Here is a 24,521-nt window from a genome sequence, read left to right as displayed (position 1 = left end):
TTCTCTGTATCCACCTAAAGACAGGAGGGCCGGGGCTGGTGGTGGTGGAGTCGCCATAGTTCACAGAACCTCCGTCTCTATCACCAAGAAGCCACTCCACCTTGACGCAGGCCTCGCGGGGCTGCACCTGGTGATGGGTCATAGAGACAGATTGGGGATGCTACTGGTGTACCACCCACCCTGCTGCCCAGCATTCTCCCTGACCGAGCTGGTGGAGGTGATCTCGAGTGTGGTGTTGGAGGAACCAAGGAAGGTCCTCCACACCATGGCCATCTCTGGAGCTCTGGCTTGGGACTTCATGGCCTCCATGACAACCACGGGTCTGTCTCAGTTTTTCACAGGCCCAACACATGAACAGGGCATACCCTTGATTTGGTTTTTGCTCCAAGTGGTGGGTTGAGTAATCTGAAAATGGGGGGAGGGGGTAAGTAACCCCATTGTCATGGTTGGACCACATCCATGTGGGACTTGAAATCAGTGTTACTCCCATCCTGCAAGGGTGGGGGACCCATTTGGATGGTCTGTCCCAGGAGCCTGATGGGATCCAATGGCTCTCTGAATGCTCGTGGAGATTTTCCAGTGTAAAGAGCTGGTGATCTACATGCAACAGCTGTCATTTCCTGCTCTGTCTTAAAACGTCATTTATTAAGTTTCATCCCCGTTAGGTGCCATTGCAACTGCTTCACTCCCCCATGCCCTGTCAGTGGAACTCATTTTCCAAATGCCTGCAAGGAAAAAAGAAAAACAACCAACCAGATGCACACAAATATGTTCCAACGACCAAAGTTTTGCCTTTTTATTGTATTTGAAGCGACAATAGAATCCAAGATTACAAAAAGAAGAAAAAAGACAACTGAATTACAGCATGAAATTTGCCCTGGTGTCCAGTGATAGCTGAGACCTCTCCCTTGAAACCAGCCATGGACTAAGTCAGAAACAAAAGCTTTTACATCTGTCTTTAACTTTCTTCATATTAAACTGTTTAACTCTTCCTCCCCACTTGGTTTATCAGAAACCCTCTGAATTGGAGTTGGGTCGTCTTTGCAATTCTTTTTGTTTCTGAAGTGTACAATTCACTGAGGAACGTTTCTCATGCAATGCCACACACTATTTCAAGGACACCTGGTGAGTTGCACCCAACGTCTCCATCAATGTGTGTGATTCTGTGTTTTGTCTGTGGGTGTCTCATGCCAGCCCCTATAAAGTCAGCACCAAGTTCCCCCATTGCTTTCAGCAGAAAAAAACATTAGTTGTTGCTGTTTTGGCACAATTAGTTAAAGGCAACTGGCTGAAAGAAGGCACGGTCCTTCCTGTAGGGACACTCCAGGCCAGGACAAAGAGTGCCTAATGGAGCTGGCAGGAGACAGAGCAAAAGAAGCAGGCTTTTATTCACCTATAGTTTTTAAACACCCCTGTAGTGTCCCTCAAAGCTGAGAACAACCCCCCACCCCGCCCTCCTGCCATTTACTAAAGTGTTATACATTTCAGCTGTTCTGCTGGTTTTGATATTTTGTTACCGTCGCAAGCTTATTTGGCTACATTAAGACAATGGAAAACTCTACAATTCCATTTACCTTGTTTCACAACCCACCTACCTACTGTGGGCGTTGTTAGGTGATTTCCGCACCTAACATATAACAAAAACAAACCCAACAACAACAACAACAACAACAATGAAACAAAACCACATCCTTATGTATATGAAGACTTCGTTTTTTTAAAAAAGAAATACATAGATGGATTAACAATGCTCCGGGGGTGGGGGGTTGTCTAAAAATGTGCCACAATTTTTATGGAACCTCTCCAAAACTGATTGAAAATGCTCTGCAGGCTTCATGGTAGCACCTTCTGGCATGGTCTGTAACTAAAGCCCAAGATTGCTACTCTTTCAGCAAGACCAATAAGGCCAGTGGAATCTCCCTGCTACTGCCCCCCCCCAATCCATCCCAGACATCTTTTGTTTTGCTTCAAGGTGCAAGCGTTCCCACATGCAAATGAGAAGGTTGCAGAGCAAAGGGGGCAAACATTAGGTAAAGGCGCTCTCCCATCTCGATAGCCAGCAGCCCCTGAAGTTGGAGGCTGCCTAGTATGCAATGCAAGGTGGCCAGAACATGGAGGCGATCCTGGCCTCAGTGCTCTGGCCATCACCCTGCATTTTTGCCTGGATACATGATTACGCCTGTCTGCCAGGCAGCTTCCCACCCCCGGGACTTCTCCCTTTTCCATCTCTCCACACTCCTGTTCTGAGTGTGGAGATCTGCCCGGCATGATGAGAACCACATCAGCTACAACAGAGCAAGGAGAGTGGTTTCTGGGCTCCAAGGTCAGAGCCCTGGTTCTGAATTCAGAGCCAAGAAAATGAATGATTCTACGGCCGTATGATTGCGCTCTAAGTTGGTTATTAAAATAGCACATAATCTCCTGCCTTCCAGCTTTTGTATGCATCCCAAAATAAGGGTGTCCTGTAGAAACCAACACACTATATGGTAACAAAGGATTTCCCCCACACACACCCTACCTGTCACCTGGGTAGAGGTGCTTCAGTGCCATCAGATGGCAGCATAAACAGGACATTCTCTTTGTTACTCCCTAGTGCAAACTGTGTTCGTTTAAACCAAAGTTCAACCCCCTCTACAGTAGAGATCTTCTGGAGCTCTAGATATATCAAACTTAGCAACTGAATCCAACATGCCGGTGAACACCATCAGATTTCAAAAAACATACAAGAGCAGAAAAGGTAAAAATGAGCTTCCCCCTCCCTACTGATCACATTTTTCCCGGTGCTGTATTGTAGAGAAACAAGGCCTGAAATTTTTTTTTTCCCCCATTTTAAATGAACATTCTTTGGTAATAATACTACCAATGCATTCTTTGGGTAAAAACTGCTGCAAGTGAACAACACAAATAGCTTAACTCGTAGAAGGTGCTTCATACAAAAGGTAACTCCTGGGATAATTTTGGGCAGAATAATAGGAAAAGGAGGGACGGAAATAAATAACAAATAAGGCATCTTTTAGTGCAGAAAGTCCAGAATTTTAAAACACCCTCCCTCCAACAACTCTATGATAGAGGAATGTTGTCATCAAAGGTTGTACCCACAACTAGAAGCAAATATATGAGTCCTTTCTTTGTTTCTATCCAATTAGCAAAAATTCAATAGGAATTTTGTTCAAGTGTCTTCAAGCAACATTCTTATTCTGCTTTCACAAAACCGAAGCAGACTTTGGACAACGATCAGAAACAGAATAAAGTTAAGGGACAATTAACACTTTACACATTTTTTTTGCACACACTCGTACGTCCCAGTAAACACAATTAATTGTGAAGGAAGTGTGATGTGTGCCTCTAAAGATGTGGGCTTGTGCCTTGTTAAGAGTCACATGAAACAGATCATTTGGATGTGCTGGGGAGGGTGTGATGCATGGCCATGTTTACCATGAACTAACAAATACCGGCTACATTCTTCTTAATCAGGCATGCAACAGCATCAGGAAATGCTGAGTGTATTCCCTCACCCTGCCCTCCCCTCCCCGCACAGTCATTTTGTCAGAAGAAGAGTGGAGAAGAGGAGATAGTGGTCTGTTCGCAACCCTATGAGTTTAAGGGAAAACCAGAACAATGAAATGACTAAACTACCTGTGTTGTGTTAAGAAGGGCAACTTTCACATGGCAGAGCAGAATGTACTCAAGCGTAAGTACACTTTTTTTTTTAAAAGCATAATTATAATAATGCATAAAATGCATAATAAAAATAAGGATTGATGGCTACAACATTGTCAATGTTTTTGGCATTTCTCAAGCTGCTTCTCTTTACTGCACACTGTATATAAACCAAAGAAAGTAAATACTTAACCCACCACCACCACCACCACTCCCGCCACCCCTATATTTACATGTTATTCATTACAGGTGTTTTGAAATGACCTTTCAGACATTCTTCAAAACACAGTCATGATGCAAAGACCCTCATGGGCTGCAATAAGCAAAGGCTCCTCCACCGTATTGGCATGAAAAATAGTAAATCAAAATTAGATTTAAAGATGTGGGTACTTCAGAGTGGAAAGAAATTTTAAGTACTTCTGCTGAATGCAGAAAGGTCTGTTCCCACACCAAGTATCCAAAGTCAGGCATTACATTCATGGAAAAAGTGCTGCATTGTCACTTCCAAGTTATCTACCATCTCTTGAGGTAGCCTGAGCAAGGTTGGGACAAGGCAAACCCTTTCGCAGCATTCTCAACATTACAATATGAAAAAAAAGAAGACTTTGAGTCAACTCTCCTTCCAAAAGAAGTGCAGCTCCTAAACAGCTTCAATATTAAAAACAACCACCACCCTTCCAAACATAATTCAACAAAGAAATGGATGATATCACTGGGAAAAATCAGCCAAACCATATCACTACGGTGGGGTTGGGGTGCACTGGATTTTGGGGGCGATTTTAACATTGCATCTCTACAAAGCATAAATTTGAATCCTGAGGTACTTCTGCTGATACACAAGATCCTTCGAAGCCACAGAAATGGGTAATTTTCATTGAACAGGCCAAACTTTAAGCAAGCCATCTTCAAATATCAGTACCTGGAGATGGTGAGATGGCACATAACAATTCTTATCCAACTTTATAGAAATCAAATAGGCTAAACAATTGGCTGTTATACTCCAGAGATGGCAGGATGAGCTTAGAAGAGGGGACTCATGAGGTGGGGGTATGGGGAAGGGGACAAGGCAATTGCGGATGGCATTCTTCTGAAAACCAGTGGACCTTTCACACATTCAATTGAGAAGTCCAAAGCATGACCCAAATCATGTTTTTTCTCTCCTACAAAGCTACCCACATATATTTCTTTCTGAAATAATCCTGACTGTTCCAAGATGGCAGCTTAGAATTCTTGTGTCAACCTGTGAGATTCTAGGGTCAGTGGCTGCATGGATTCTAGCACAGCTTGATGAGAAAAAGGGATGGCTTTTCACAACAAAGTTTTGGGGGCTTGGTTCCATGATCCTTTTGGCAAATATCAGTCTCTACTACACTCTAACAAAAATCACAGGAAAGAGAAGGGCCCCTGTAAATGTTCTCTTTACAATGTACAATAATGCGCCAGGAATTAGATGTCATTAAAAAAACATTCCCCAATGGAATGTGCAGTTTCTCAGTAAGTCCAAAGGCCCAGATTTTCTGCTTTGCTTTGCTTCTGGGACCTTCATCTGCCACATTCAGAAAGAACAAGTCACACAAGAAGGTCTTTAGATGCCTCTGGTGAGCTACGTTAAGTGGGAGGCAGAGCTAAGAGGAGGCATCTGAGGCTGGCGGTGCAGGCGAGGAGCGCGCCAGATGGACCGTGGGACGGACAGCACCGAGAACCAAAGGGCTGCATTCTCAAGAGGAGAGCATCTTTCTCAACATGAAGAAGGAAATGCTCAAAACTGGAATGTGTTCACATTCATTGGGCAAGTTTTTTAGTTTTGGCTCATGGTCCACAGAAGGAGAAAAAACACCCTTGTAAAACAGCCCCCTGTAATCTCAGGGCATTGGGAAGGTGAGAAGAACCTCCAGCCCTTCTTAATGTTTGTGTCATTTTTATGAACACAAGAACCACCGTATGGATTGGGCACTTTGTGTTAAATAAAAGCTGCTGTAAGCACCTCCAAAGCAAGTGGAAATGCAAATCTACCAGCATAAACATCGAGGCAGGGTGCTACACAGCACTGCGGGTGTGTTTGAGCCAGTGGGCTGGCTGGGCTGATGCTCATGTCAACAGTCTGAGCAACAAGAACATGGCGGCTCTCCGTGCATAGTCAGAGCAAGAACAGGGAGAGGGCTTCTTGGCATGCAGAAATACTGCCCACTTTGCACAGGCGCACTCTTGGGGGATCTGAATCTGTGTGATGCCCGCAGCTATGGCAACATGCCTTCCTTCCTTCTTCTTTTTTGCAATCATATTTATTTTACATTTTTTTCTGTCTGTTTTGAGGTACAGAATTCACATCTCTCACTTTCTGCTTTGGACACACTACAGAATTTCTCCTGCATCTTGGAGAGATTGGCCCAGTTGAAAAACATAAAGGCAGAGCTGCTCAAAACAGTACAGGAAATCACCACATCCCAATATGAAGTTCTCCCCCAACCCCAGTATTTAAGTTTAACAACCTGCTTGTCATCCTGGGTTTGTTTTTTAAAAAGAGAATGAAATAAACAACAGCACGGACGACAACCAAAAGGAGGTGGACGTGTGTGTTTCAAAAACGAGCGGTTCCCGTGGTGGCGCCATGCCACAAAAGCCACTGTGGAAATGCACAAGCGCAAGAACGTAAACAAGTACCGCTTGGCACAGAGGCCACAACACCGAAAGAAAGAGGGGGGGGAGGGGGGCAGCCAGGATTCACACACGTAACGAGCTATTCAAAATAGGCAAACACCAGAGCAGACAACACGCCACTCGAATGGTAGCCCGGGAAAAAGGGAAAATCCAAACTGAAAGAAACCCCAGCAGGGAGTTATTTGTTATGACTGTATATCTTCATAGCATACAGTATTCCAAGGCACTGCAGTGCATAGTGCAGAGATACCAGGCAGGCGATGGCACCTGGGCCTTGGCCATGAGGCCTCCCTCCGCCTCTCTCCATCACTGTGTGTGGAAGTAGATGGGCTTCACTTTCCCAGAGAGGATCTTTGGGACTTGCACTGAGATGATCTCAGCCATCATTTCTGGATAGTCCACACTGACCATGTGCGACTTCACTAAGAGGTCAAATGTAAACTGATGCAGCTCTCTGGCGATCTAGGGAAGAGAAAAAGCAAAACGGAGGTTACGACCATTCATATTCAAAAGTGAATCCACTCTTGCCCGACAAACGTTCCTGTGGGCCATGGAAAACACACATGCAAGTGGCCTCCTGCTCTGGGGAACCGCTAGGTGGCAGTGAGGCATTGTGGGAGAATTGAGCAGATTTTCTAGGTGAATTTTATTTTCAAATGAAAGTAAATGCACAGTTGTTCCCCTGGATCCAGACCTCGTTCCTCCAGGCAGTGCTTCTGTTGTGGGGATATCTTCTTTTCCAGGCATCCAGGGTATAACATTTGCTGTTGGAAAACAGGGCTGCCACATTTTGAACAGCTGCATGGGAAGCAGAGCCCAACAAGGGGACCTGACCTCATCATTGCGCCTCCCCTGCTGATCTGGGACCAATATTAAAAAGATGGGGCTAAAAAGGAAAAAGAAGAAGATATTCCTTGCTTTTGTGGGCATGAGTCAACTTCCATGGCCTACTCCAGCTGCAATACCCCAATGGTGCTTCTCAGAAAAGGGCTTTTGCCCTGGAGGAGTGGCAAGGAGGGGGTTCTCAACCTGCCCCCTGCCAGCTACCTCATTCCCCTTGCAGCTGCATCCCTCCCTCCTGGGCTTCCAGAACGGTATTTATTGCTCTCCTGGCCCCTTCTGCAATGTAAATGACTTTCTCCCAAAGATGCTTTGCAAGGGGAGAAGTGGCCACAGGCCGATGATAAACGTGGCTGAGGCACAACCTCGTGTTTAGCCCCAAGTCCCACAAGCAGAATGGGATTTAACTTCATACGTTTCAATTTCTGTAACGCTGCCTTGAGGCCCATCATCACCACCACCACCATTTAACGAGGTGTTTTGTGTGTGGAATGCCCACGCCTTTTCATGCACACCACACTGCCTGTCACCTGCATCGAATCCTCCTGTGCCTTCCTCCCTGTGGTGCTTCTTTTTCCTTGCCACCTGAAGTCTAGCTTTTTTCTTCTTTTTTTGAGAAAGAGTGAAGCTTCGCAGCACATTTGAAAGGTGTAGAAGTCCCTGGCATGGATGTTCTGCTTTTTTCTTCTTCCCCCAGAGACATGGTTTTGACATGGCCAGTGAGCCGACCAGAGCCCAGGAGGTGCTCACTATAACCTTGTGGGCATATTTTATAATCATGTCCATTTTAAAAAGGTTTTAATCAGTGCTAAAATGCCCTTTTAGCTACATATTTAAAATATTAAACTATAAGTGAAACACTGCTTAAATGAAAGAATGTTACAGGACTATAACTCTAATTAATAAAAAGAAAACTTTTCTAGTCACCACTATTTTAACAATATGACTTTTTTGTTCCTAATTAAACACTTGCAATCCAAAACAAACATGTTTTCGCATTTCACAGGTAGTAATTGGCAGTCACACGTAAACGTGTACGATGACATACTTCATAAATAAATTGTGTGGGTTTTTCTTTTCTTTTTTTAAAGAATCATTGGGAATATTGATTTTTTTTTCTAAATGGCAGGTGTAGGTGAATTGGGCCTTTCCATAACACACCCACAACAGTTATGGCAACCCACTGGTGTGGATGGAACACAGCAGGATGAACATACAGAAAAAGTGCAATAGTGTGGCAAGTCAATTGCAATTCTGCTTGTAGCTTGCAGCAGATGAAAAAAGATTTATAAGCTCTAGGAGTTACTCATCTGGAAGCAGCCGTAGGCATGACAAAGAACCGTTCCATTGTTTTCAATGGGACAGACAGGTGGTCTACATGATAAAACTGTTCCTGGAGAGAGTGTCGGTTAGGAATCACATGACTGAATGTTCCCTCACATTGAAAAAAACACTCCCTGCATATATTAGTTTATTAGTCTTTTTGTTTAGCCTGCTACTAGATGCAAGTTTTCTGAGTGTAAGATTTATGCAGGAGTGGGGAGCAGTCAAATGTGAAAGGTCCCACCGTAGTGATGCAGCTGGGTACAATTTTATCTATTTATCTGCTATATCTATAACATGAGCTCCACTTTTGCAGTATTGCTCTGTGTATAATTTGGAGAATGGGCTTCTGAACCAATTGCTCCTGGCTTCTGTTCTGTCCAAACTATAACCAGCCTTTAGGAAAATATGTACTGAGTGAGGAGTAATTTTACTAAATTAAAACAGCAGCATTGCTTTCCTCTTACACACACAGAGTTTTCTGCTAGAGGTGATGTTGGATTGGGAAAGGGAGATTAACCCTTTTTATCCATTTTCCTGAGTGAAACAATCCCCTGGAGTTGGAGTTCCTGACTGAAACAACCCCCTCTCAAGGCCGTTGGTCCTTCTAGCCCAGTATTACTGATACTGACGGGCCGCCGCGGCTCTCCAGGATTCCAGGCAGGGATTGTTCCCAGCTCTGCCTGCCTGGAGAAGATGGGGATTGAAGCAGGGATCTTCCGCACGTCAGAAGCTTCAACAAACTGCGTAGTATGAATTTAAACAGTTATCAATTGAATTAAAGTTTACAGTTAGACTTCCTGAGGTTCAGTTGCTGCTCATGGTGATTAAGCTGCAAGGAGAAAGTGCCTAGCTGAACACCTATTATTATACTAGGGTGGAGCATGTGTGGAAGAATCACCGATGCTTGTATGCAAAGGAAGGTCGCTTTATATGGAACCAGGCCCTTGGTCCCTCCAGCTCACTGCTGACTGACAGTGGATCTTCAGGATTTCAGAGAGGGACGTTTCTCAGCCATGCCAGGAGATGCTGGGCATTCCCCAGGCAAAGCACCTGCTTTGCCACTGAGCTATGGCCTTTCTAAGAGTGACATCAGACGAGCATTTTATCACAGTTATGGATGTTCGTGGGTCCTTTTGACGTTGTGCGCTTCCTATGTGTCTTCCACTCCTTCTTGCCTTCTTTCCGTCACAAAAAACTCACAACCCTTTAAATTTGATTTGTTTTTTGAAACTGAATGTGCCGCCATTTCTTGTTGTGTGCAGGAAAAGCGACACAATAAAAACGGCCACTGAATGGGCCACGTGGTCTTTGTTTACTTCTTCTTTCTTCCCCTGTGTGAAGAAAGAGAAAGTATCGGTGGACAGAACCGGGGGGGGGGGGGGGAGCGTCAGTAAGGAAACATGATTTCCCCCCGTCTGATGACGCTCTGAATGACTGAAAACCGAGATCCGGCAGGAATTGCCTGCTCCAACTTGAACCTGCCCAGCCTTGAGATCAGCCTCAGAGGTTCTGCGTGTCACCCTATCATTACATTACATGAGATCATGTAATAAATGAATAATAAATCAGGTGGGATGGCTACAGGAGACTTGGAATGCCTACCAGTGCTGATTAGCCAGAGGGTCTCTTTGTCTTCACTTTGGGATGTGGCATCTGAAAACAACTTTTAAATTGCAACTAGCTCTTAATACTTGGTCTGTTATGGTCTGCTGATTTTAAATTGCCATTTAAAACTATTGTTTTTAATTCATATTTTATTTATTTATTCATTTATTTATTTACAATATTTATATACCATTCCATATCTAAAACAGATTCTGGAGCGGTGAACATAGGAATAAAACAGTAAAAAGAAAGAAGATTTAAAACAGCAAGTTAAAATTGTTCAATTTAAAAACAAAGGAACAAGAAAAACAGTGGCTAGTCAATTGAGGAAGGCTTCTTGAAACAGAGTTGTTTTCAGGAGGCGCCGGAAGTAGCCTAGCGTTGGTGCCTGCCTGACCTCCAGGGGCAGGGAGTTCCACAGAGAAAGGGCCACTATACTAAAGGCTCTTCTCCTGGTGGACTCCAATTGGGCCAAAGGTCCATGTGGAACCACCAGGAGCATGACCTCTGATGACCTCAGTGGCTGGGCAGGTTCGCGGGTATCCTGGTCAGATATCCTGGTCCCAAGTTGTTTAGGGCTTTGTACACTAGTACCAAAACCTTAAACCTGGCTCGGCAGCCAATAGGCAGCCAGTGCAGTTCCCTCAGCAAGGGAGTTACATGCTGGAAAGAGGCAGCTTCTGATAACAGCCGAGCTGCTGCGTCCAGCACTAGCCCCAGCTTCTGAAGCAGCCAGAATGTTGATGTTCTATTGCTGCAGTTTTCTATATTAATTTTAATTGAATTCCATTTTATATTTGATTGTATTTTTCTTTTCTTTTTTTTTGCAAGTCACTTAGCTAGCAAGTTGCTAACAAAAATGTGGAGCAATAGTAATATGAGCAATAACACAGCACCACTCCCTCCACAGGCTTGTGATTGGTATCTGTGGCTGGGTTTTAACCCCTTGCAATCTTCTCCCTAATTGCAGTGTTTATTTTTTCCCATAGGACTGAATGTGTGGGAGAAAGAAAAGGGGTGCAATCAGGGTGATGAAATCTCCCACAGCCCTGGGCCATGCCAGTCTTTGCTCCTTTTTCAGTGGCATCCCAAAGTGAAGCTAGCTTCCCGTGCCCTAGAGAACTGTGCCACCCCACACATTGGATCCTGGTTTAGTCCTACTTAGAGTAGTCCCATTGAAATCAACAGGATTTAAGTTAGATAAACTTAAGTTCAATTGAGTTCAATGGCCCTACTCCAAGTAGGGCTAAATTTGGATCCCTGTCTGCAGACTACACAGGTTAATCCTGCTCACTGCCAGCAGCGCTCACCACCTCTGCTGATGGATGTCTGCTGGAAATTCACGAAATACAGACGTACCTCCAAAGAGCTTGTACACATGGAATGCAGAGAGGAGTTCATGTGAAGACCTCTTCTCTCGTGTGCTGCTAGCATAGGACAGCATAGGACAGAATCCTGCAACTGTCTGTTTTATATGTCAAAGGGTTTTCTGACAGCCTAAATGGCGGGCAGCACAAAGGAATGGTCTCAGGTGTGGCGAAGCAGATGCAATGCTGCCTTGCCAAACTATGGTGGAATGAAAATGGAATGATCTGACACTGTGCAATTTTTTTAAAAAAAGGCCACAGTTGCAATGAGGTAACATTTCTCAGATTAACGTTGAGAGGAAAAATCAACACCAGAGGAGACTGGGACTCTTTCCTCAAAGTGAATCTGACTTGCTTGTGTCGATGAGCCGTTTACGCATCCACCTTCCCTGGCTTGTCCAGAGCTGGATGCCCATGAGAGGACTGAGCGCATGCTCTTTCAGTGAGACGAAGGCCCTGGCCAGCAGCAGCCCACTTTCTTGGAGGGCCTGTGGAGAATGGAGTTGAAATGACAGGGCAATGCACCCGTTCCGCAAACCTTCGAAGGAAAGGGAGCAAGGGGCCTGAACACACTCCCTACATCCGGGGGACAGTCTGGATAGTATGTTCAGGCTCCTCTGGCCCCGAAAGAGGAGAGTTTGGTCAAGTAGGCCACACGGCATCACTGGTGAGCTTCACGCAGTCACTCAGGGGAAGGGGGCAAAGAGCAGGTTGTTTGCTTTACATCTTCTCTCCTCAGTTTTTCTGCAGTGCATTGCACAGATCACTTACTTAAACCACCCAGGAGAGTTCCACTACATTTATTCCTAACTCTGACGTCCTGTAAGTTTCTTGCTGCCTTTTTTTAAAATTAAGTATCTGAATGGTAGGAAATAATTTGTCAAGCGTTTGGGGATATGCAGGTTGTTTGGAGCGGAAAGCCTTCAGATCTCCTAATGTGCCTTCGTTTCCTTGCAGGTACAATTCCACTCAGCAACTTTTCCAAAACGGACTCCAGCGCTTTTCACACCTTGGTCGCTATTTGTGCTTCCCTCCCCCCGTGCCCCATGTTTAAGAGAAATCTCAGCCTAAGCAGATTCTACAAGAGCTTTGCATCTGTGTGGCCATCCTTTTCTCCAACTTACCGGCTGCACAGAGTCAAGGAGCTTGGTGAGCTGGTAGAAACGTCGAGAGCAGGATGTGGGATTCTTCCTCTTGCAGGCAATGATACGATCGAGTTCCTTTATGTAGTTCATCCGAAGTTCATCGAAGAACTTCTGATTTTTCAGGCCGTCCACTGGAACTGGATCACAAAGAAGAACGAAACAACAATGTACAGAAGCAAAGAAGGGGGCGTCGTGAAGCGAGGACAGACATGTATGGGGCCCTCTCTCTTCAGTGGGAAGAAAAAGAAGAGAATTGACTTTGGAGCCTAGTTAGGTTAAGGCATAACTGTCAGTAGTGCAAAGAGATGATGATTCATATGAATGCAACTAACTGAAAGGGGGGAAGAGGGGGGGAACTCATATGAAAATGCTGCTGCTTACTAATACTGAAGAGGAGCAGAGCTTTCATGCAGAGAAATTCTTGGGGAGTGATTTGAAGCCATCCAAATTCTTGAGACAGATGTCGCATCCTCACACACTGGCTGTACATCCTTGATTTGTGCATCCGGTACCTAAGAGGAAGAGATGTCAACAGGGAAGGTAAAAGAAAACCAGCTAATCATAATGTAAAATCATAATGTATCTATGTTTCAGTCTAGATGGCAGTACAGCCTCAAAGCAAGGAAGGAGACCATTCCAGAATGTGAAATTCTAAGGTGTGCATGACCTCTTGCAAAAATATCACTCCCAACGATTTGCAACAGTTAAGCAAGACAACGAGACTGTCCGGTGCATGGAATCAGAAGTGGCCGCTTCAGGCCTATGACGATGTAATCTGTCAAACCCCTCCCTGGGGCTAATCTTTGACTACTCCTACAGCAGTAACCTTTGACTACTCCTACAGCAGTATCCCCTACTGAACCTTATTCCATGACTCCAGAAGACCCACCACCCTCCCCTCCCTCCAGGTTCACTGTTTGGTGAGCTAGTAATGAGAAGGATAATATTAGACAACTAATTCTTTTGATGCTACTCTGCTAACATTCCACGTTGGTAAATTAATATCAAAACAAGCAGTTTCTCTTCTTCAAGTTAAAATTTATCTCTGTTGGTTTTATTGTTCACTGAGCTGTGTGCATATTTTCTGCATAATTAACTCATCAGGTTAAGTAGAAAGTTGAGTGAGCAGGGAGGATCCCAAGCCTGTGGACAAGCATTTTCTGACAGACAAAGGATTTAGAGGGTTGAGTATGGAAAGGAAGTTGCTGAAGACAAAGAGAACTTTGTGAAAAAGGCAAGCTGCAGGGCTGGGAGGTGTAGAATTTCAACAGCAGTGGTGATGATGATGACCATGATGGAAGTGGCTTTGGATGTGCTTCTTATTCTTCATATTTCCTTGTAATGTCTGATGTTCAATATTTGCATTTCTATCTGTGATTGGATATGTGAGCTACCAATACCAGGATAGAAGAAGATGCAGAATTTGTTCTCTGGACATTGCAAGGATACACAAGGGTTGTGTGGTGACAGGCGGGCAGAGGCAAGCAGAGGACAACCTCACACCATTTTCCAGGATGTGGATAAAGTAAAGTTCAAAGAACAGATGGGCTTCTTCCTGCAAGAAAAGCACATCCAGAGCTGTGCATGCCCAGTGCTACAAAATCTAAGGAATTTTGCAACCCATAGAAATTAGGCAAATGAAACAACCTTGACTTTGCACAATCCATTCCATTTTTGCTAGATATAGAAAGCCACTCAAGCCCACCCCTTTGCCATTGGAAACACTGCTCAAGTAGGAGGGGAAAGGTTGGCATGTAGCACCCAAATTCTGCATTCAGTACCATTTTTTCATTTGCACAGTGTGAGCATGAAATACACAAGGTTTTGAGTCTATCTGATGCAATCCCAGATGTGGGTGGGCAAGAAGCCAGTGTAGAGCCAAAAGCAGTTAGATTGTATTCACCAGGGCAGCGCTTTGCAGAGGTTCCCCCTGCCTCCTTTTATAACTTTTAAAAAGTCAAGCTGTTGCTCTGGGCTGTAGCTTGACTAAGCTGTGGCTTGACTAGAGCCCAGCTGCCCTTTTAAAAATGGAGTAGAGAGGAAGTGAGAAGGGAACTACCACGTAGTTACTTCTCACTTCTTCTCTGCGCCATCTTCAAAATGACAGCCAGCCTGCCAATCCCACAGCCAAGTTCAAAAAAGAGGAGAAGCACACTTGCCACCACAGAAAATGATATGTAGTTACTTCTCCATTTAAAAGTAATTTCCCCCACCTGAAAGTCCATTATATTCTACTTTCCATCTGCAGAACAGATCAAAGTGAGAGGGAAGAGGCCTGGGAAAATAAAAATGTTCTTTGCCTGTTGTCAAAATTCCATCAGAGTGGGCATCAAGCCAGCCTTTCCAAGTAGAGATTTCCACCAATAGAGACCCACCACTGGGTGGGCCTCAGCTTACAGGGCTGGCCCTACCATTAGGCAGAGTTGCCTCGGATGGCAGATGCTGCAGGATGTTGGAGGAGGATGCTGTGTGTGCCACACAGCCTGCCCTACACTCCCCTAAGCAAGCCTCAGGGATGGTAGAAGGCAGTGTTGAAGTAATGTTGAGCTGGTACTCCAGCCAGCATCTTTAAGCGGAAGTCCTTTGCCTCAAGCGGAAAACTGTCTTGGGCCAGCCTTGTTGATGTAGACAAAGCTAGATGGTTGGTTGGGTTTTTGATTTATTTCTTTCACTGACTGGCTGTATTCAGGGATATATACATCACTTTTATGCTGTTTAAAAATGATAAAACAGAACTTAGCAAGAAAGGAATTCAAGTGCAGACACAGATTTCTTAAAACACACACACTGAGGAAATGATGCCCTAAGTTTTGTATATCTTGAACTTTGGGAATTTTTCTAATTTTAAATTCTGTTCTTATTGAACGTTGAAGTTTTATTTTCTATTTAAAAAGGCTGCATGAAATTTTGTATGCATTTTTGTACACATTTCTCCGAATACCTGCATTTTGTATGCAATATCCCCTAATATATACATACTTGCTTGGAATTTTCCTAGTATAATGCATTTTAATGGTGTGCATCTAACTTATGAATTTTGGTGTGGATCTTTTGATTGGAGAACTCTATTGCAAAATTTGGAGAAGTGCTAATTTTGAAGGATAACTGAATTTCATTGAACATATTTGTTCAAAAGTACAAAACCCCTGGGTCCAATCCATGGCACCCCAAAGTAGGGTTAGGGAAGAGTCATGTTTGAAAGTAGATGGCCCATGGCCTGACTCAGTTGAAGGCTGCTGTCTATGCTCCTTTGTCATGTGTAGTGCACCGCACGGATCCCTGGTGGGTGCAGTGTAGGTCTATGCTAGCATTCTGGGCACAGAAACCCTTTGCACCCTCTGTTAGGAAGCATTCCAAAATGTGGTGTTTTACTTCCCCCCACCCCCAAGAGAGTCAAAGAGCCACCCAGAGAGCTTTGTGAACCGCCCAGAGATCTTCGGCTATTGGGCGGTATAGAAATGCAATAAATAAATAAGAGCAAGAGCTCTTAGACACCCAGCTCTATCTCTCCTTCTCATCCAACTCAATATTTTCAATACCTCATTGTGTGTCCAATGCTGCTTTGAGGCTAGAGGCTGGTCTAATTCCCATTGAAGCCCGTACCAAATTGCATATGATAAATTATTGGTTGAAACTTACATTCTTACCAGTTGGGTTGGCTCCTTTGATATTGTTGGACTCCTTTCAATCGAAATGGAAAAAGTATTTGGGTAAGGAGTTATCTCTATTGGGATTTTCTCCCAACGCTTTAATAGCTTTAGGCTATTCAAATGCCAAAGCAACTGTCAAACAGAGAATCTGGGATATTGTACTGCAAGAGCATGTCAGCTCATTGTCTTATGCCAGTCCCTTAAGAAATAAGACCTTTGAGTCAAGTGCTTATCTGACTAATCTGACTTACCCAAATTATAGAAAAGCTTTTACTTCGGCCAGATTTGATGTTCTGCCCTCCAAGTTTGGAGGGGAGATTCCAGGGAATACCATTCCAAGACCGCCTATGCCCCTGTAATAACGGGGATGTTGAAATGGTGAGGCATGTACTTTTATACTGTTCTTTTTATCGGGATCTTAGGAATGATCTTATTCTACCTATTTTATATAAATACCCGGGTAGAACTGCAAAATTTTATATTTCCTTATTACTCTCTGATAAGATTCCCTATATTACCAATAAAGTAGCTAAATTTTGTGCAATTGCAATAACATGCCGTACCTTTTTAGCCCCTGAGTGTACTCTGTGATTTTAGATGGATTTGTTGATATAATTGTTTTGAACTCTGACTCTCTAGATGTTGGTAGTTTTAATGTGTTAACATATTTTGTATAGAGTGTTTGTTAAATGTACTGTTGGTATTGGTCAATGACCGTAATAAAATATATTCATTCATTCATTCATTCATTCATCCAACTCAAGGCTAGGCAACACGTTTGTGTGGGCTCTAGGCAGCCCTCAATGGAAGTAGCAGCAGCACAACTGCCAAATTTGGTTTGCTGCCAAATTTCGGTGATGCTTTAGACCTCCTGTTGTGTTACACCACCTAATTTTGGCAGCAAACTGCTGATTGCATTGTTGCCGCTCACTGTGCTGCCAAATTCTGGCGGTAGCAGAGGTGTGGTGCCCGGGCAGGTCCATAGATGGAAATTGGCTCTGGAATCCCTGGCAGTTGAACATCCCTGATCTAAATCCAAGGAAGCTGTTCAAGTTCTGAATTAGTGTCTTATGTGAGTAGTGGGCTAGAAGAGGCTGCATTGCCCTTGAACACTCAGGAGGAAAGATTCAACCTGAACCTGGGTGCTCATGTTTCGGCAGTGACCAAGAGTTAAGGACAGTGCGCCAACTGTGCCTATCCTTGGAAATGTTGGAACTCGCCATGGAGACACACTGCCTTAATTACATCTACTGTTTGGACTACAGCACACTCTACTTGGGGCTGCCTGGGAAGAGTGTTCAGAAACAGCAGTTAGTTCAGAATGCTGAAGCCAGTTACATGGAACACGTGACTCCCATGTTCAAAGCGTCTGACTGGCTGCTGGTCTGTATCTGGGAACAATTCAAAGTGCTCCTTGTGACATGCAAAGCCCGACATGACTTGGGAGCAGGCTATCTGAAAGACCGCTTTCTCCCACAACAGCCTGCCTGGCTCTTATGGGGGAGTCCTCAAGAGAGGCCCTTCTGTTCCACCGACATCTGATGCACTTTTGGTGGTAACCTGAGAGAAGGCCCTCTTGGTAGCAGCTCCCAGGTTTAGGAACGCCTTGCCAAGGAGATCCAGCTAGCCCCTTGCTGGTGACCTTCTATTGGGAAGCAAATACATTTGACTTTGCCCCATAAAATATGCTTTGGTTGAATTTTAGTAGTTTTTTAAAAGCTGCTTGTTTTCTTTTATGTTTTTTACTTTTTATTTGGCCATTTTACTGTATCTGATTACATTTTATTGTGTCTGCATTATTGTTGTTAGCTGCCTTAAGCTCTACTTAAGCTCTACTTAAGCTCTATTAAAATATAACATTTTAAAAATAAATAGAGTATGTACTGCTACTGGTGACTCCAACCTGAGAACTTAGATGTCTGCAGGCACCATGAAGAGGAATGGAGAATGTTGTATTTCAAAGAAGGAAACGGACGAAACCTCCTTCTGAGAAGACACCTGTATCTACCAATGCTTGGTGGATTCAGGATTTATGGCCTGCCAAATTAACCTCCAGAGCATTCCAAGAGTGCTGTTCATCCGGGATGGGTGCCAGAGTTGGCACACCATCAGATATGCTGCTTCTAAAGTGCGCCCCCTCCCTTTTACAAGAGGCTTTGCACAACTCCCACTCCAACTATGGACTCATGAGGAGCTTTGTGTACCATCCTAGGACTGCTCAAGGAATGAGAGACTCAGGCTGTGTCTGCTTGTGCAGCTGCTCGGAGATTTCACAATAGAATATTCTAAACATGCATATCTCGAGAAAAGGCAAAGAGAGCGGCAGGTGTGCGATAGAGATCAAGTTAGCAGAATTAACATCATGCTACAGATCGTTTTTCAGAGAAGCCCCTGGAGCTGCTGCCCCTCTCCCTAATGTGTCATAAAATGCTATTCTTAGTTTAGCCCATTAACACCTGAACAAAGTGAGAGTGATGGGTAAAGTCACAGCAGCAAGCAGAATGCAACGGGCCTCTTCTTTTATTTCAATATCTTTGTGTGTTTATTAGTTGTGGGCAAACAAGATCTAAGGGACATATTGACCCCTCTTCCACAAATAACAAACCCCCCTTAAGTTCTTCCTCCTTCCTTCTAGCCCTAATTTCTACAACCATTTTAGTGTGGGAAAAGCCTCATATGGAGAGATGTCCTGGTGGGGGTGGGTGGGTGGGTGGCAGAGCTACCTTGTAAATTACTAAGCCTTCCATATATATCCTGACAAGACGGACAGTTATCAGATCTTGGAAAGGCTTGCTTTTCAAATGGTGTCTCAGATAACATTTACTGCTTGCCAGGCCTAGAACTTTGCTTTCAGGTGAATCTTGGAAATGAATTCCAGCTCTCATTTCTGACATGGTTGCTGATTTGAATCCTTCTGGAAGCCCTGCTCAGGAGGTGGAAGGCTCTTCCTTTGGGCTGAGAGGGACCACAGCTCAATGATACAGGTACCTCATTGCATGCAGAAGGCCCCAGGTTGGCATCTCTAGTTAAAGCATGTCCGAAAGCAGTGCTGGGTTAGATGGATCAATAGTTAAACTATTTCACATAGACATGTTACTCACTCAAGGGCTGTAACATCCAGTGGTATGTGAAATCAGGAGAGCTTTCATCATATTGTGTCACACTACCCCTGATCTCCCATGAAAGCAGCTCAAGCACCAATAAGCTCTGAGTCATGAAGCTATAAATCAAGAAGTGGTGGGATGTACATCAAATGTCCATAGTTACATGTGTGAACTAGCCATTAGCCATGGTGGTGAAAGAACTGCATAGAATCACACAATTTTAGAGCTGGAAGGGTCCTAAGATGTCATCTAGTTCAATGCCTACCACACAATGCAAGACCTACAATATGTAATGCAATTACAGATGGCCATCCAGCCTCTGCTAACAGCCAATCAACACTCAAGGAAGTCTATTCCACTGTTAAAAAGGTCTTACCATTAGGAAGTTTCTCCTAATATTTAGCTGAAATCTGCTTCCCTGCAATTTCCACCCACTGGTTTTAGTCCTATTCTGCCCAGTTGCACATTATGCTGAGAAACAGGATCATGCCTCCCATCTAAATGAAAAGACTGAGAACACAAGCTTTCATTCAGTGTTCACTTAAAGCAAATTATCCAAACCATCTTTTTCAGCCTCAGTCCCATGTCACAGCTGTAACAAAAAACAGAACTTACTCATTGAAGACCAAGTCTGGAGCAAAGTAAAGCATCCGAGAGTTCACATTGGTGAATGATCTCCATCCCATTGCGAAAATCATGAGGCCCATCCAAGAGTACTGAATTATTGCCATTTGGTCATCCACATGCAGGTTACGGAACCCTAGGGGGAAACAGGCACACACAGAGAAGTTGAAACCAGGCTGGATACAAAGCATTTCATAGAATCACAGAATAGCAGAGTTGGAAGGGACCTACAAGGCCATCACTGTTTCTCTCAAACGAAAGTATCTGAGTGTTTTTGGCCTGGGATTCAGGCATCCCCAGCTGGGAGGAACCTGCAAATCAGACTGACCACTTGAATCCCAGCAACCCCTTTGTAAAAACTTTATACCCTGTATCACTTTTAATCTGGGAGCTGAGAGTGGGGCCATGGCTAGACCAGGCCTATATCCCGGGATCATCCCGAGATCATCCCTGTACATCCAAATGACACACAGGGGATCCCAGGAGCAGGCAGGGATGACCCCTCCATTTGCTTGGGATAATCCTTAGGTCTAGCTAAGGCCTGAGTGACACACAGACAGAAGTACAGACACAGAGAGAGACAGATGGAGAGGAAGAGAGAGAAGTGCAGTAAAGAGAATTCTTTGCTTCCACCAGAGAGGAAAACAGGTTGAACACAGTATGAAACACAGTTTTGTTAGCTAGATCTATTATAACTATTACACATGCTAATTTTCTATTTCTATTGCAGCACCCAGCAAGAAGCACAATTCACATCTCTAGCCTTGAACATACATTTGAATCTTACTCAGTATGAGGAGTTGATGGTCCTAAGTAGGCATGTGCTTAGAAGCGTAGAAGCAGGAGCGAATTGGCCTGCTCCGCCTTGCCCAGAGGCGGAGTAGAAGCGGACCGCAGACCCCTAGAAGCAAGGCGAAGAGAAGCGCCCATTTTCGGAGCGCTCCTCTTTCCGCGGTCCGGTCCGATCGCCATCTTGAAACATTTCGCCCATAGGATTGCATTGCGGAAAAGAAAGGGGGATAACTGTGTTGTTTTTGAAGCTATCTTTCTGAAAATTCTTGTGCTTAGAGAGTCGTGGATGGGGGTCATTTTGAGCCTACTCGCAGCTCTCTGTGTGGTGCGGTTCGCGTGCTAGAATTTTTTTAAAAGTAGGGTAAATGCGGGAAAAAGGTTACCTGTTTCGATTGCTGAGGGGCAGAGAACTCCCGGTCATGATCACATGATCCCAAAGTTGGAGGAGGGGATAGGCAAAACAGGTAACTTGGGATTCTGGGAACTTCTCTTTCTTAGTCTGAACGGACTTTTCCCAGTGTTTTTTAAAACAGTAGCCCCACCAAATGCACAAACACAACCTGAAATCATATACTAAGCCAATAATAAGAGAGCACTGCTACCCACCCTAACTTTGGGGAACAACTGAAAAGATGTGGTGCAAGGGGATGAGCTCCCCTAGGGCATGCCATGTGGACGTGCCCCCACTCTCTCCTGTACTTGGAGGGCTATCAGAGCCCTCCAAAGAGAGTAAAGCAATGCCTATCATGAGTTGAAGTGAGAGCTTTACTTCTTAGTAGAGCTCTCGTGGTGGAGCAATGGCTTTCATGAGTTGAACTGACAGCGTTGCTTCTTAAAAGGCTGGTCACTAGGACCAGTCAAATTGGCAGCTGCTTCCCCCTCCCCTGCGCACGTCCCCCTATTACTGGTAAAAGACAGATATAGCTTTTTAAAAAAGTTCTTCTTGTTGTTTATTCAGCAACACTGCTGCTTTTAATTCCACCCCTCCTTTGTTTATTTATTTATTTATTTATTCCATTTTATATGCATTACTGGCTTTCCTTGGCTCACTTCCTTATGCCCCCAGAAATGTCTGCTGCCTGCCTGCCTTCCCTCCCTCCTCCCCTGCCCGCCTCGCAGGGATGTTGTGTGTGTCTGGCTTTGACTCAGGGGAGAAGTCCTTCCTGCGCTCAATTAGACTTTTGGAAGTTCCAAATCCATTTTTCAAGTGTGGAAGAAGATTCATGGCATGTTGGGATTTCCTTTGAAATGGCCCCATTGAGCTGTCTGCAGGTTTAAGCCCCACCAAAAATCAGGGGATGATGGGACTGCCTTGAGTCTTGGCATGCATGTGTATCCCTGGATAAGCTGTCATGGTGGCGAGTTTGAGGTTTCTAACGTGCAAATTGACAGAGCTATCGAAAGGGGTGTGAATGGGGTGCCCGATTTTCATAAATTCCCCAAAAATCAGTTGATGATGGGATTGCCTTGAGTCTTGGCATGCGTGTGTATACCTCCATGAGGTGTCATGGTGCCAAACTTGAGGTTTCTAACTTTAACAGAAAAAAGTTGTATACTTTTTTAGCTTAATGCAAGCCTATGGGGGGGGAAACGGAGCTCCGATCTGGATCCGGAGCTCCGCAGCGGAGTGGAGCGGACATAGGCGGAGCGGGGGTGGAGCGAAGCGGCCCGATCCGCAAATCGTGGATCTGGAAGCGGAGTGGGGGGTCCGTGCACACCCCTAGTCCTAAGTTCAGAATCGCCTAGTAGGACCCTGTCTGAACAGGGAGTGACAAGGGGGAAGGAGAGGCAGAGGCTTTTGTCATTTCATGTTACCCAGCTTGAAGTACATCACAAGCAAGACACACACCTTCAGATTGCATCCGAAACCCAAACTATAAAACTGTTTTTGTAATCTCGCAGGTTACTCCCCTAGAAGCTGTAATCTCCTTCATTGAAGATTTTATCTTTCTCTTAACTGTTAAATGAGCTTTTAGCTAACATTAAAAAAATGATAAAAAGTATTTAGTTCATAATTATAGCTGCTCAATTTAAGCTTCTGTTTCTTGTCACAGAAGCTGTCAATTTTTCAAAGTGAGATCAAATCATGCGTTCTGTTGCCAACTGCTAGTACTTGCCCTAAGTGTCTTTTGCAATTGTCTTCTTAGCATTCGAGCTTTGCTGTATACTAAGTAAAGCTGAAATGACCACTGAAAACAGAAGTTTGCCGATTACCAAATGCCAAATCTCTGCTCACAAACTATCACGGTTCACTTTTGGAGAATCATTTTCTATCCTCAGCCCCTGAAAATACCCAGCAACTCAGTATTGGTTAGTAGGGAAACATGAGGCCCAGTATTGGGCAAAAAGTGGGAGACGACTACTACTACTACTACTAATAATAATATAGTTTAAGCTGTGGCTGCATGAAGAGTGTTTAAATTGGAAAAGAACCCAAATGCTATTTGGTACAAGGAAATGCATGTACAAAAGGCCTTTGTGATCCATCCAGTGAAGATGACGTGTTGAAGAATTCTGTCTATCATAGTTTAATCTCTTGAAAGGAGGAAGACACTGTTTCAGTTCATTTTAGAACTGGAGCAAATGTGTCTACACCAATTCAAAATACTCAAATGTATCAAATTCACAACTAACAAATGTAGAAGCAAAGCTTCCAAAGAACTGCAGTTTTAGGAGCTTCTGAATTGTCATTTTGAATTAGGATTTCCAGTGGGTGAGGTCAGTGTCCTTTAACACTGACCAAACATTCACATCAAATTTGTTTCTGAATTTCAGAATCTTATTGGGGTTTCTTGAATTTTTGCAACTAGAATGTATGAATTCTGATTAAATTGTTTCCCTGCCCCTTTTAACATATAAAAAGGAGTTAGTTATTGGGAGAAGTATGGAAATGTAAAAGTATTTACACTGAAGTTAGGTTCCCCTCCACTGCATTGCAAATATGATTAAATAGTCTCACTATTTTATTTGCTTGTGGAAGGAGTTCAGCTAGTAGTCATTTATCCCCATTTGTTAGAAGGTTTTTGCCCATTTGGGAACAAAACGCACAGAGTTCTTGAAAAGCACTTTTGATGAACTACACCGAGAAATTGCTTGTGAGCGCTAACAGAAGGAGAAATGTGTCTATCCCATATTCAGTTCTTCAAGCTAACTGCCTCTTCTCCTCTGTGTTCACGCCCCCACTCAGTGCTGTCAAAAGAAACTTGGAAGTTATATCCCACTTCATAAAGTTATTGTAAAGGTGGAGCTACTTCAGCTGCTGCTGGTAGAGCTTTGGGAAACATGCATTTTGATATAACATAGCATTCTAGATTTACTCTGTGAAGCAAGTTTGGAATCATGTCACTGCACCTGACATTTGGGAGCAACGATGGGGTTTCTTGGAAAATGACAATATGATTATTTGAGAAAGGGCTGCTGGTCAACTTGTAACTTCTATGTGCAGCCACATAGAAGGGGAAAGGTGGGTTCTCGCATGTGGCTTGATAACCTCCTAATGGCAAAGTTGTCTGAAGTTCAAAGCACAGCTCATTAGTTGCTTCACCTCCTTCATGGCCCCCCCAAAAGTAATCTCACTTTCTCCCTAGTTTCTACACAGGCAGGCACACGCATGAAGAAACCTGTGGCTGCACAAAGCAGCTTCAAAATATTCCAGATCAGGTTCTAGCTCCAGCATGATGCCAAGTTTGTATGTGCACGCACAAGCTTTTGCATTCTACAGGCTGGTGAGCAAGTAACATCTCCTTTGTC

The 24,521-nt window shown here is 44.1% G+C and overlaps 1 protein-coding gene across 1 annotated transcript in view; it reads right to left on the bottom strand.

Annotated features, from left to right (window-relative positions):
- Positions 1–771: 771 nt before the first annotated feature.
- Positions 772–24,521, bottom strand: part of AR (androgen receptor) — a 214,257-nt gene continuing 190,507 nt past the window's right edge. The window contains exons 5-8 of the mRNA XM_063142096.1: positions 19,971–20,115; positions 12,983–13,113; positions 12,581–12,738; positions 772–6,780 (exon numbers count right to left, since the gene is read on the bottom strand). Coding sequence (XP_062998166.1) covers positions 6,625–6,780; positions 12,581–12,738; positions 12,983–13,113; positions 19,971–20,115 — 590 coding nt within the window. The 3' untranslated portion in view covers positions 772–6,624. The remainder of the gene's footprint in view (positions 6,781–12,580; positions 12,739–12,982; positions 13,114–19,970; positions 20,116–24,521) is intronic.

This window comes from Elgaria multicarinata, chromosome 15 (assembly GCF_023053635.1).
Source record: "Elgaria multicarinata webbii isolate HBS135686 ecotype San Diego chromosome 15, rElgMul1.1.pri, whole genome shotgun sequence".
NCBI classification, from domain to species: domain Eukaryota; kingdom Metazoa; phylum Chordata; class Lepidosauria; order Squamata; family Anguidae; genus Elgaria; species Elgaria multicarinata.
Note: the sequence above shows the minus strand (reverse complement) of the source record. Positions and strands in the feature narration are given on the sequence as shown.